The sequence below is a fragment of the Leptosomus discolor genome, chromosome 11 (genome assembly GCF_034619465.1).
Source record: "Leptosomus discolor isolate bLepDis1 chromosome 11, bLepDis1.hap2, whole genome shotgun sequence".
Taxonomy (NCBI): domain Eukaryota; kingdom Metazoa; phylum Chordata; class Aves; order Leptosomiformes; family Leptosomidae; genus Leptosomus; species Leptosomus discolor.
This window is the reverse complement of record NC_141401.1, coordinates 11,685,765-11,699,427: the sequence shown is the minus strand read 5'-3', so window position 1 is coordinate 11,699,427 and position 13,663 is coordinate 11,685,765. Positions and strand designations below refer to the sequence as shown.

At 35.9% G+C, this 13,663-nt stretch overlaps 1 protein-coding gene across 1 annotated transcript in view; it reads left to right on the top strand.

The window, feature by feature from the left end:
- Positions 1 to 13,663, top strand: part of TRPM7 (transient receptor potential cation channel subfamily M member 7) — a 58,788-nt gene that overhangs the window by 32,776 nt on the left and 12,349 nt on the right. The window contains exons 12-26 of the mRNA XM_086471321.1: positions 183 to 283; positions 1,191 to 1,325; positions 2,715 to 2,768; positions 3,290 to 3,430; positions 3,981 to 4,112; positions 4,728 to 5,008; positions 5,491 to 5,719; positions 6,902 to 7,057; positions 7,200 to 7,343; positions 7,987 to 8,115; positions 9,088 to 9,372; positions 10,476 to 10,650; positions 11,213 to 11,345; positions 12,215 to 12,399; positions 13,088 to 13,220. Of these exons, the coding sequence (XP_086327447.1) occupies positions 183 to 283; positions 1,191 to 1,325; positions 2,715 to 2,768; positions 3,290 to 3,430; positions 3,981 to 4,112; positions 4,728 to 5,008; positions 5,491 to 5,719; positions 6,902 to 7,057; positions 7,200 to 7,343; positions 7,987 to 8,115; positions 9,088 to 9,372; positions 10,476 to 10,650; positions 11,213 to 11,345; positions 12,215 to 12,399; positions 13,088 to 13,220 (2,413 nt within the window). The remainder of the gene's footprint in view (positions 1 to 182; positions 284 to 1,190; positions 1,326 to 2,714; positions 2,769 to 3,289; positions 3,431 to 3,980; positions 4,113 to 4,727; positions 5,009 to 5,490; positions 5,720 to 6,901; positions 7,058 to 7,199; positions 7,344 to 7,986; positions 8,116 to 9,087; positions 9,373 to 10,475; positions 10,651 to 11,212; positions 11,346 to 12,214; positions 12,400 to 13,087; positions 13,221 to 13,663) is intronic.

The following is a 13,663-nucleotide window of genomic DNA, read 5'->3' as shown; positions in this document are numbered from 1 at the left end:
TTTAAGCAAATAATTATCTGCTATGTTTTCTCATTGTATAATACCATAAATTGTCATAAATTATGAAATACACTGTGTAACTTTGTGGTGGATTGCTTGATTTGGCCTTTTTAGGAAGCAAGAATGTTTATTATCTTTTAATTATTTTTGTTGTTGTTTTTTTCTTTTTTTTGCTTCTTAAGGCACGAATGCATCTGCATTTGACCAGCTTGTTCTTACACTTGCGTGGGATAGAGTTGACATAGCCAAAAATCATGTTTTTGTTTATGGGCAGCAATGGCTGGTATGTAATGGTCTGGATTAAGCAGAACAATATTTTCTAAAAGACAGAAACTCAACTTACTGTAAAGAATGAATCTTTTGACTTCTCTAGAGAAAGACTGTAGAATGCTGACACATTTATTTTGAGGACAGTAATTTTTGCGTATTGCAAAGTCTTACAGCTGTTTATTACTGTGAGGTTGGAAATGGTCCAAAAGTCATAGAAATGTGCTAAGTGTTCTGAATGACTAGGGGAGAAAACACATTGCAAAAGGCAGAAGCTGAATTCATGTTAGTCAGATGCTCTTTCTTCCTTACAGTTGCATGATCATAGGAAGTTCTTAAGAAGTTTCTAGTAAAATGCACTGTTGGCAGCACTGTACTTTTGAGGAGAAGGACAAAATGTCTGTTTCTTGTATAGTCTGCAGATTAGTTTGAAAACTACATTGTGGCTCTTGCCTTTTTCCCATATTACCTTAAAAATAAAACACAATCTTACATGAGTGTGCAGTCAGAAGTGTACCTACTGTAAGGCTTGTTGATAGCAATGGTGGTTCTGAGCATTTGTCTTTTGAAGCAAAATGTGCTTTAAATTTTTTACATCACTGTTTTATCCAATATCTATGAGAACACCTTAACTATGTTAAACCAAATGTCTACTTAGTGCCATGTACTGTGTCAGCAGGAGATAACTATGGAAGAGTATAAGACTTGCTGATTAAGTCTTCAGAATATTCTGTCATTCTGTAATTGTGTGACGTTCAGGGGATTCTCTGAACCAAGGGAGACATCTTTGTACTTGTAGACATATAAGGTTTCCCCAGCCCTGTAAATGAGTGAGGTTGATCCGTAATCTGAGTGTGCTTATTTTTGTGATGCCCCATTTTACTGGTTCTCTCCAGGCTCTACCTTTTACTTATTTGTTGTAGGTTGGCTCTCTGGAACAGGCTATGTTAGATGCCCTTGTGATGGATAGAGTTGCATTTGTGAAACTTCTGATTGAAAATGGAGTAAGCATGCACAAATTTCTTACGATTCCCAGGCTGGAAGAACTTTATAACACAGTAAGTGAATGAGGGCTTTTTAAGCTACTTTTAGAACAGCTGTTTAGTTGCTCAGCGTGTTGTATACTGGGTCGTGTACCAGTCTGAAGGCCACGGGGTGTTGGTAGGAAAGGCTCCCTCATGTGAGGTTAGTTGAGAAGTACATCTGTGTGGCTGCTTTGTAGTGCCACAGCTGCTTTCTGGCTCTCCAGAAATGATACCAGAAATAGTTTGTCAGCAGGATGTTCACCTGTGTCTGATGTTGGGGATAGATACTAAAGGGAAAATTGCAGCCTTATTGTGGAACATATGAAATGTGTAAACCGCAGTGGAGAAGAGAACAAGAGAAAGTCAGATGGGTGAAACTTGTGCACAAAATAGGAGGTCTATAGATGGTATTGTTAGGGCTTCATAAGGTGAATTCTCTCTACAGCAGTTAATGTTATCATAATAGTTGTAAAAATAGTTTATTTTGTGAACCTGCATAGTTATAAATATTAGAAAAATTTTGTTGTTGTAAGTGTTGATTTAAGAATTTTAAGGTAGTTTTGTGTAACACTAAGTAACAGGACAAAACAAAAAACCTTCCACCAAAAAGTAGCTAATGTGAGTAGTACACAAATATGACTTAGGCTTATGTTAGCATTCTCATTACCTGCTTTTGATGACCCCCCCTCCAAAAAAAAGGGAAAAAAAGAAGGAATTCTTTAGCTAATAAAGCTCTGTAAAGGAGCCCGTGTGATCAGGTTTTGTTATCTGTTTGTTGGGTTTTTTTTTTTTTTTAATTAACCTTTTATGGTGTTGCTTTTACATACTTGATGTGCTTTTGATTGAGTTCTGTATGGGGGCTAGGGTATGTCTAAAAGTGTAAGAGTGCATGCACTCACAGGAAATCAGAGAAAGAAGAAAAATCCACTTTGGTAAAAAGAGGTAATTTTCAGATGCAAAATTTAAAAAGTAAGGGAGCTTTTACTATACATCCTGCAGTACTGTAAACATGAATAGCAGTCTGTGTGTGTTCCTGTAAATTAAAATGCTAAAACTTGTCTCTAGAATATTATATTTTAATAATATAAAACCCTAATAATGCTGCTGTTTGCATTCTGTTTTGTTGTTTGTTTGTTGGGTTTTTTTCTTCTTTTTTGGACAAACTATGGGTGTGTTAATTATGACCCGAATTAAAACAGAAGTAAAATGAATCAAAAAAGGAAATGGGCAATAGCAAATATAGTAGTTTGTACTATTTGCATTTATTTGTTGGTTGCTGCTTGTTTAGAAACTAGGGGGTTTATTTTTTTTTTTGAGACAACGTGCAAAATATTTTGCTTCTAGTATAATCTTCTCGTGCTGTTTTTGTTGCACTCTAATTTCTCATTCTGAATTTTCCCCCTCTCTTTTTTTCTTGTAAAGAAACAAGGCCCAACTAACCCAACACTCTTTCATCTTGTTCGGGATGTCAAACAGGTATGCTGTAAGTGTAAAAATCTGACAAAATAGCAATGTTAATTTTTTTAACGATTTCTTATGTTTGAATGTCAATTGAATCTTAGGTTTATTGATTAATTTTTATTATAAATAAGCTACCTCTGCAGACATTCTGTTGTTTCCAGTACTTGCTGTTGTACGCTTAGTGCCCTGCTGCTAGAAAGATGTTAAACCTGATGAGTGTTGTCTTTTTCATCTTACTCGTGATTGTTTTCCTTCTTGAGGGAGCATTGAAAGCTGATACTCCCAACTAGGAGTAATTCTGGCTGTTAAAACAATAGCCCCCCTGCCCCCTGAACAGGGGAGATCATACAGAAAAGAAGTTATAACCTTGTGTATTTTGAAACTGATAAATATTGAGCCATGTAGATGTAAGGTTTTTTTAATCATGAAATGTTTAATTTATTTTTTATTTAGAGCTGTGGTGTGACATGTAGAAACACTTTAAGCAAGTTTAAGATTATAATTTGAAAAACTAAAAATACTTTTTCTACTCTTAGGGAAATCTTCCTCCGGGTTATAAAATCAACCTGATTGATGTGGGGCTGGTTATTGAATATCTGATGGGAGGAACCTATAGATGCACCTATACAAGAAAACGCTTTAGAGCTATATACAATAGTCTCAGCGGGAACAATCGGGTATGTGGCAGTTGGATACAGGACATGCTGATTCATATGTTCTCAATTAAAAAACCTTACGTATTTTGGAGGAAAAAAATGGATCTATATTGCTTTGTTCTTTTGTCAATGAATTGGTTCTTTTGAAGGCAATAGTAATGCCTATGAGAGCAGCTGGTAGCTGTTTTGGGATTGAGGACAAACAAAAGGTTTTATTCTCCTGCTCCTTATTCTAGCACAGCTAAATTCCTTTTCTGTTACTCCTTTTTTCCTACTTACGGGGGAAGAATGGGCAGTAAACGTGTGCAGATTCACCAGGGCTTGGGATGCAGATATCTTAGCTTCTTGTAAAACAATACGTGTAACTGCCTATGTTGTGACTTCTTAAACAAACAAACAAAAATTTGTTAGTTGTCCAGTGAAAATTTGGGTTGTTGCTGTTATGTAAGTTCGTCACTGTTTCAACAGCAAAGTTGCTCAACTAAGATTCTAGCTGTAAACAGATGACTTTTATAATGCCTAGTATGTAAGAGTAAAGAAACCAAGCCCCTTCCCCTTATTCTTGTTACAGCGATCTGGGCGAAATCCTTCAAATACTCCTCAGATGTGTAAAAGCCATGAGTCTTTTGGTAACAGGGCAGACAAGAAAGAAAAAATGCGCCATAATCACTTCATCAAGACAGCGCAGCCATATAAACCAAAGGTACGGATGTGTGAGCAGAACGTGGTGGGGTTTATTTTAAGTAGTTAAGAGTGGAGAACATGTTTGAAACCCAAGTGCCACTGAAGCGTGAGCAGCAGCAGTTTTACTGACTTTGGTAAAGCTGGAATATCAGTCTTGTTTTTGTACTTGTTTATAAACTGTCCAACATGCTTACAGGATTCTGCAAAGAGTGTTTATCTTTCTGTATGGTAGTCTTCTGGATAAACATTGATATGTTAGGGAGCAAAAAGCTTGTCTTTGGCACAGTTCTAGCTGTGGGGGGGACTCACATGGCTTTGTAGATGGAGCAAGATTTGGCCATGTGTTACTGTAAGCAGTCTCCACGAGTTTCCTCATTTGTATGTAGATATATTAGTTGCTGCTTTTCTTTTGATCCATAAATCAAAGGAATTCAGTCTCCTAGTTATTAAAGTGAATTGGACTCAACTGAAGTTTTTGAGCAAAAGTTCCATCTGCTTTTCAAGTCTTCAGAAATTCTTTTTTCTTTTTATAATTATAAATAATTTGATATTGGATCACTCAGCGTTTTATTTCAAGTTATGTAATGACCAAGTTTAGACATTTAAACAGTAACTTTCTGATTTTATTTTAAAGATTGACACTGGTGCAGAAGAGGGAAAAAAGAAAAGAACCAAAGACGAAATAGTAGACATAGATGATCCTGAAACGAAACGTTTTGCTTATCCTCTCAATGAGCTGTTACTTTGGGCGGTGTTAATGAAGAGGCAGAAGATGGCCCTCTTCTTCTGGCAGCATGGGGAGGAGTCCATGGCAAAAGCCTTAGTTGCATGCAAAGTGTATCGTTCAATGGCGTATGAAGCAAAACAAAGTGACCTTGTTGATGATACTTCAGAAGAACTGAAAGAGTATTCCAAGTAAATAACTGTTTGTATTTTGAATGATCTTTTCTTGAAATTTACAATAAAAGTAGTGGGCCATACATGAACAAAACCTGAACTGTTCTATTAGCACACTTGAACACAATTCCTTTTCACAAAAAGAATTAAGTGGCACTCTAGTAGAAGTTTTATATTGGGCGTTGCTCTCTCTTAAGAGCTGTTACAAGTCGTGATTTAGTTAAATTAAAATGACACTGAGTGTGTCATTATTTACTTCTATGTAATTTCCTTGCATGTTTTAACAGCTGTAGCCTGCATATGGTTTTAATAGAAATCGCAGATTCACATCTTGTAGTTAGAAATTACTGTATAGTGTATCCGTACAGAAGGGACAGGTAATAAATAGTCCCTTCAAGTTGTGCTACTTGGAATTTGATTGTACAAGAAAATTCAACCTAAACTCAAGGTCATTTCTAGAGATACTAAATTTTGTTTTGTTGTTTCTTTCTTCATTCTAGCGAGTTTGGTCAATTGGCAGTTGAACTGTTAGAACAATCCTTCCGACAAGATGAAACTATGGCGATGAAATTACTGACCTATGAGCTTAAGAACTGGAGCAACTCAACTTGTCTGAAGCTAGCAGTGTCATCAAGGCTTCGTCCATTTGTAGCACATACTTGTACACAGATGTTGTTATCAGATATGTGGATGGGAAGGCTGAACATGAGGAAGAATTCATGGTACAAAGTAAGCATTGCCGCAGTTCATTGATGTAAAAAGGATCAATGGAATTTCTGTTTAAATGGAAGGAAAGCACGTGTTTAAATGCTGTTAGTATAAAGCTTTCACAACTACAGCTTGTTTTAATAAATCCTGTAAAACCGTGTCCTATAACATAATCAAAACTGGAAGTATTTATTGTAAACTCTTTCTTTTGACACTCTATTATCTTTTCAAATAAGGTACAGAAATATAGAAGGCAAAAACCAGGCAAGTAGCCTTTCATCAGAGGCTTAAAGAGATCACATGAATACTAATCCACTACTAAAAAACATAGTGGTAAAGAAACCGTAACAGACAGAAAACCCCCTGTAAGAATATAGTTTCATACATTTTGGCTTTTTACAGGCAGCACAATTGACTTGATGTAGAAAAGCTTTGTGTATTTCCTATTTTGGAGGAAGAAACTCAGCAAAAGCAGGGCACAGAATGAAACAAGGGTAGGCAAATCGGGGATAGGTTTTTCAGTGGTGCCCTTTGTGATATAGATCAATTGAACCAAAATGGGACTTTCATATTTCTTTGAGATAGTGGACCAAAACCTAATTGTTGCTAGGAATATCATGAAATTAAACTTTCCTACAAAATATCTACAAGCATCATTTAACTTGTGACCTACTAAAATCCTCTTTGATAACAGATTAACCATTTCCTTGCTTGTTTTGTAGCAAGCTAATGACAATAAATAGCATTCACTTACACTTTTCATCCATACCTTAGTTTATTTTCTGCCATAAGTTGTTCCCCCAAACCAAAACCACAACCTCCACTTGTATATGCTTTTTAAATACACCTTGACAGCACACACTTCCAGAGTTTCTGGGAATGGATTGAAGAACAGAGTGTGAACAGAGTATCTGTGCATCTTCAGGCTTGGAGTACATTCTTTCTAGTGGCTTTTAGTTTTGGAATTTTTTGATTCTTCCCCTTTCCTGTATCTTCAAGTCGAGGAACACTCTGTATATGTGATCTTAGCCTCTTAAGTGTGTATGTAAGCAATAACAACTAATTATTTTCTACATTTTTTTTCCTCAATAAAAAGCAAGTGAAATTTGGATAATAATTTTCACAGGATATTCTGTGTGTTGGTTTATTCTGATACTTTAATGTCTCTGTGAACTATTTGCACTTAGCCTTCATCTTTTCCAGGTGATACTGAGTATTTTACTCCCTCCTGCTATACTGCTGTTGGAATATAAGACCAAGGCTGAAATGTCACATATTCCTCAATCTCAGGATGCACATCAAATGGCAATGGATGACAGTGAAAACAACTTCCAGAATGCAGCAGATGAAATACCTATGGTAATGTGAGGCAGGGGGAGTTTTTAAACTAGGTATTTCTAACTTAAAATAAATAATTACATTTTTAAATCCAAGCAAGAGTTAAAATGACTGTCCAAAAGCATGTATTCTGTATGTGAAGTTAACAGTCCTTTCATTTTAGGAGGTGTTTAAAGAAGTAAGGATCTTGGACAGTACTTTAGAAAAACATGATATGGAGACTCCAGCAAAACCTAAACGACTTCCAATTACACAGAAGTTTTATGCATTTTATCATGCACCAATTGTGAAGTTTTGGTTTAACACGGTGAGTTTTATTCTGTGTAATGTGTATTCAATTTGGAAGTCTAATGTGGATTTTTGGGTTCTTTTCCCAACGTGTAGCTCTGTGTCATGCATCAAAGTTTTTAAGCACTTTTTATAAAAACAAAGAAAAATCTGCTTTCCTTGCTAAGTTGGAAATGAGAAGTACTTGGTTTGGAAAAACTGCATATGCACATGCTGTGCTTCATGGTGGCTTTGCGAAATCCTTTTTTTTTTTTTTTTTTTTTTTTTCTTTTTCTTTTTTAAGCATGAACATTTTTATTCTGGCCCGAGTAATTAATTTCATCAGTTGCCAGCAGGAGTTCTATAATCGTTTATTAGGCTAAAGTGATAATGCACCGCTTTGTTTAAATTACTGTAGTAGAAACTCTAAAATTTGTATTAAAGGAAAAATAGCAGTGATAAGAACAGTGCTTTCCTAACAATAAATAGCTTATTACAGCTATTTTTCCTCTTCTGAGATGTTTGTATCCCTTTATAAATAATAACTTGTCTGCTTAAAGAGGTAAACATAGTACCGTAATCCTACTTGAAGCTTTTATTGTATACCACATCAAAACGTTCTGTGCACGTCTATAAAGTACACGTCAGTAATTATATGTATAATTTTCTGTGCTTTTTTTCAGCTGGCATACTTAGGATTCCTCATGCTCTACACGTTTGTCGTTCTTGTAAAAATGGAAGAATTACCGTCTGTTCAAGAGTGGATTGTGATTGCTTACATTTTCACATCAGCGATTGAGAAAATTCGTGAGGTATGCCTGTAACAACGGTCCGGGAATTTTAGTTTTCTTTGTCGATTAAAACATTATGCTTTAAACTGTGTTTAGAAACAAGAGAATCTAAGAAATTTTGAACATCGGAGTACGTGATGTAATACCTTTATCTTAAACTTTAGGCTGCTAGTTTCAGTAGCAGTTTTTCTTGGCCTACTGCTTGGACTTAGGTTGCTTCTCTTCTGTTTCCGTTGGGGAAGAGATGGAGGTCTGTTAAAAGGAGGTGGGTTTTTTCAAGAAACTGGCAATGGCATACTGGTCTGATTTGTTGTTGTTGTTGTTGTTAATATCTCCCCCCACTGGTACCCTCCCCCCCCCCCCCCCCCCCCGAGTTGTTTGGGTTTTTTTTTAAATCTATCTATCTATCTATCCATCTATCCATCTATCTATGTATCTATCTATATCTGTAACTCACTATCTACAAGTTGTGATGAAATAAACAACCTTACTTTTCTCAGGGGTGAAATATTTATTTATTAGTGACAGTCAAACTCTACCACTATGCAATGACCAAGATGACAAAACATAGAAAGCTATATCGAGACAGGATAGCTGTCACAACTACAGTGTTGCTAGTCAGCAAGAGATTTTTGAGAATTTTTAAATGAGAGAGAGAAAGTTAGTTCATTAACCTGGTAAACTGAAGAAGCAGAACGTAGGGCTCATTTTTGTAACAGTAACTGCCTCAAAATAAAAAAAGCTAACACCAAAAACCCCCCAAACCAGAATTCCTTCATGAATTGTTCAGACAGAAGGAAATGTACATCCTGCTTGTCCTTGTTGTGAAGCTGAAACAGTTAAACAGTAGTTTTGATTCCTCAGTGTAAAACAGTTATCTGTTTGAATAGATATTTTATTTTTGCCAATATAAAAATGTTAAGGATTCCTATATTTCAGTGTTGGTCTGTGAGCAATAACTGTGAGCAGACCTGACTTTTATTTTTATTGCAGATTTTTATGTCAGAGGCTGGGAAGATTAATCAGAAGATTAAAGTGTGGTTCAGTGATTACTTCAATATCAGTGACACAGTTGCCATTGTGACTTTCTTCATTGGGTTTGCATTAAGATTTGGAGCAAAGGGGAGTTTTGGTGAAAACACTTACAAAGAAAATTATGTCTTCGTTGCTGGAAGAATAACATACTGTCTCAATATAATTTTTTGGTATGTGCGATTACTGGATTTTCTAGCTGTAAATCAACAGGCTGGCCCTTATGTTATGATGATTGGGAAAATGGTAAGTACTACTTTTGAAACTATTTTTTTTTCCCAAGTGAAATATGTTTTTCTTGCTGCATCCATTTACAACTTCTCTCAAAGTTTTATTTAGAAAAATAAAACTTTGCTTATCGTGGTGTGATATGTCAACAACTCAGTGTGCAGAATTAGCTAGCTGGAATATAACTTAATGTGTTTCAAAACAAGCGCTGATTAGAAGGCTGCCTTTATTATGGAGCTTTCTCTTTCACCTATCTGTAAGAAGCTGGCAAATCTTCCTTCTCTGGCCTGTTTTGTTCTTAAATGTCAGAGACACAAAACAAGTTAAAAGTCTTGCACGAGAGAGCACAAAAGCAAGAAAAACGAGACTAAATAAATCTCAGACCTAAAAGGGAAGCAATGCTAGATGAATCAAGAAAAAGGCATCATCGTATTCATACTTCTAACTTGTTCGTGTCCTAAAGCACCTTTGCTGTGGAAAACTGGGAATAGATTGTTCTTGTCTTCTCTCACACAAAGAATATTGAGATTGTTTACATTAAAAAATAAATAAATTAGCTTTACCGCCAGTAAGCTAGTCTAAATATTAAAAAAAGATGCTAGGATTCGAGAACTGTCTATACAAAAGTGGAAGAGGTGTTTGGTTTTCTTCTCCCTGTGAAATGGTTCCTAAAAAGTTGAACCCTGTCATTCCTTAAAAATGAGGGCATCAAGTTGCTTATTTCTCACTTTAATTTTTTGCAAGAGGTGCAGATTCTGTGTTTCAGCCCTTGGAGAACTAAGTCTGTGTTTTTCACTGCTATTGAGTGCATTTAGGAAGGAATGTTTCTCTTTACCAGCTCCTACTCATCCACTTAATAGGTATTTGAGTTACAAAGGAAGTACTCTCGGTTGCCTTTGGCTGAGGATAGTAAATACGCTGTAAGAAAGGACAGGAAAAAACCAAAATTTTACAGGGTTTGTTATTTAACAAAATTTTCTGACTGAAAGTTAAGTGTCCTAGACTCTTTTCCTTATATAATACATAGAATTCATCAAGCTTACACTGCCACTGTACAAATGTTTAAAGTTGTGAAATCATAATTATGACCTTATGGGTTAACTGATTTTTTTTGTTAATAGGTGGCCAACATGTTTTACATTGTAGTGATTATGGCACTCGTACTGCTTAGTTTTGGTGTTCCCAGGAAGGCAATATTGTATCCTGATGAGGCACCGTCTTGGACTCTTGCTAGAGATATTGTGTTTCATCCATACTGGATGATTTTTGGTGAAGTGTATGCCTATGAAATTGATGGTAAGACACTGCAATTCTGAAGCAAGTAGGGAGAAAACTTACTCTGATAAGATCTCAAGGTGTTATGAAATTCTAATTTTATGAAATGAAGTGCCCAGCGTTGTTCATGTTGATTCCATTCATCGGGTTATCTCCTCTTTGTGGGTTGTAGCTATATAACTTCTTGACTTGACTTTTTCGTTGTCCTTTATAAAGCTTGAATGGCTTAGAATGAAAACTCTGCTTAATCATAATTTCTCACAAGGCTATTCCTAGGAAGATTTTGAAATTTTCTCCCGCAGCTGTCATGCCAAAATTCTGGCTGTGGTGGTGCATTATGCTTTTTTGGTTTTAATCCGATAATATAATTATACTATAGCATTAGCCAGAAATTTTGTCTCCTGTGTTTTTCTACCATATTCCTAAATGCATGGAGAAATTTTGAATTGCAGAACCAGTGCATGATAGTTATAAGTGATCTCTTTTTTTTTTCTTTTTTTTTTCTTTTTTTTCCCTATTTATACCTGCCGGGAGTTCTAAAAGTTTTGTGTATTTTCTCTGTATCTTTTTTTTCCCAACACAGTGTGTGCAAATAATTCTGATGAAAAAGTTGCTCATCTCTGTGGCCCAGGAACATGGTTGACCCCGTTTCTTCAAGCTGTCTACCTCTTTGTACAGTACATAATTATGGTTAATCTCCTTATTGCATTTTTCAAGTAAGTATATGGATAATTGTTAATTTTTGCTAATCCTTTGATAAGTTTCTATTTCACTGCATGAAGAAGAACTGATGCCAGTGCAAAGCAGTCCCACTTGCTGGAAGTATTTTCAGGTTCTAAGACTGGTTTTCATCTCCTCGCTGCAAGGCTGTGACTAAGTAGGGAAGTGTGTGATGTGGCTGGTATGTGTCACATCTATGAGGCATAGAGAATTGGAAGCTCAAGAGAATTTGAAGGCATTTGTAACTTTTCTTTCTCAAAAAATGAACAATTGTTAATTCATCTGTGTGTTGACTGTTGTTCCTAAGTTCATTCAATGTTCTCGAGCTGATTGAGGTGAATTGTAGTAGAATAAATTGTCTTTTACAGTTCTCTGAAAGTGTTTAATTTATGGGGAGGAGCAGCTCACTAGCACTGAAGAATGGCAGACTGCAGAATTCACATGGTCTAATATAAAAATCTGGGTTTAGTTACAAGTAATTTGTTTGTTTGTCAGACTTGAAATTTGACCTCAGTGTAATTGATTTCTGAGGAAAGGTACCGAGATGTTACCAGATGAGAGAATATTTTAACCCTGTCCTTGCTTTGGGTCATAATGTTTTCTTGAATGTGTTTCCAACTTCCACTAAAGTAATTTTGCAGTAAAAAACAAGTATGTGCTTTTGTCTCTTACGTAACTGGCTTCAGAATTAAAGATTGTTATCAAAGTGTTTAAAAAAAACCCGAACAAACAAAACAAGCAAACAAACAACCAAAAACAAACATAAAACCCCCCCAACCAAACCACCACTCCCCCCTGCCCCCCACACCCTCCCACCACCCCAGAAACCATCTTCATGTGTTAATACTTTTCTGTTCCCTTTCAGCAATGTGTATTTACAAGTCAAGGCAATTTCAAACATTGTGTGGAAGTATCAACGCTATCATTTCATTATGGCCTACCATGAAAAACCTGTTCTGCCTCCACCACTTATTATTCTTAGCCACATGGCTTCCCTGTTCTGTTGTATATGTAAAAGAAGAAAGACAGACAAGACTTCAGATGGGCCAAGTATGAACAGTTCTTACCCAAAAAATTGCAGTAACTTTTTTGATATGTTTAGAGCAAACTGTCAGAAAAGCGCCATGTTCTTGGTTATAATCTGTATTCTCAAGAAAGTCGAAGTAGGTCTTAATTTTCCATGATTTTAGTATTGATTAAGACTCTAATTCTTCTCAAAGTCCCAGTGTGTTTATGAAGGGTATAATGCACAGCCCCTAGAAATCTCCAGTCAAACTAACTTAAGGCAAAACCAACCATCCAAAAACAAGACTAGATTTCCTGTTAGTGTTGATGGGGGAAGAATTTTCTTTTCTTTCTGGAAAACTTCGGTTCTTATTGTAAACCCTTTGAAAATTTAGAATGGAAAAATAGTAAGTTTCACAGCTGGCAGAATTCAGCTAAGGAATCTAACTTCTGCCTCAGAAGGGGTGGGAGGGCAGGAGTGTAAGGAGTTGACAATATTGTGCACAGTTTCTCTCAAAATTAGTGTTTTGATTTTTATTTTAGAGGAAACCTTTGACCTTGAGCTTTTTTCTGTCAAGGAGAGAGAAAGGGTCTTAGGTGGCGCTGCATTTTTTTGTTGGTTTTGTTTTGGTTTTGATTTTTAACACCCCTTACAGAGTTGTGGATATTAGTTTCCAGCACCTATACTACTTCACTACATATGTATCTTTGTAACTGTTTAATCTCTCTTTAGAACTCTTCCTGACAGAAGAAGATCAAAAGAAACTTCATGATTTTGAAGAGCTGTGTGTTGAGATGTATTTCAATGAAAAAGATGATAAATTTCATTCTGGAAGTGAGGAGAGGATTCGAGTCACATTTGAACGGTAGAATATTTACACATAAAATTTCTGAATAGAGAAGCTTAGAACTTGGGCAGGGTTTTTAAATGTGCTTTTAGGAGGGTAAAGTGCAGCTCGAGAACATAAGTATGTATGCAAACTTTAGATGATGTCTTTCCATTGCTTTGCAGAAACTAGTAATGTGATTGGTGCTTCCTGATCTGTAGCAGCACTCGATAACTGAGGCAGTCATATTATTTAGTCTGTCATGATCCTTTAATAAACTGATAAATTTGAAGAAGTCCTGTAGGCCCTCTGTTGATCTGCATGTTAATTCTGTGATTCAGAAGTATGTATAAAAGTTGTATTACAAAACAGTCCAATACTATAGTGTAGAGCATCTTGAAATTTCAGGGTTTTTTCCCTTATTAAATGGGCAGAAAGGGTTGCAAAGGTGTTTCTTTTGCATATTGAGAAAAATACCTTTC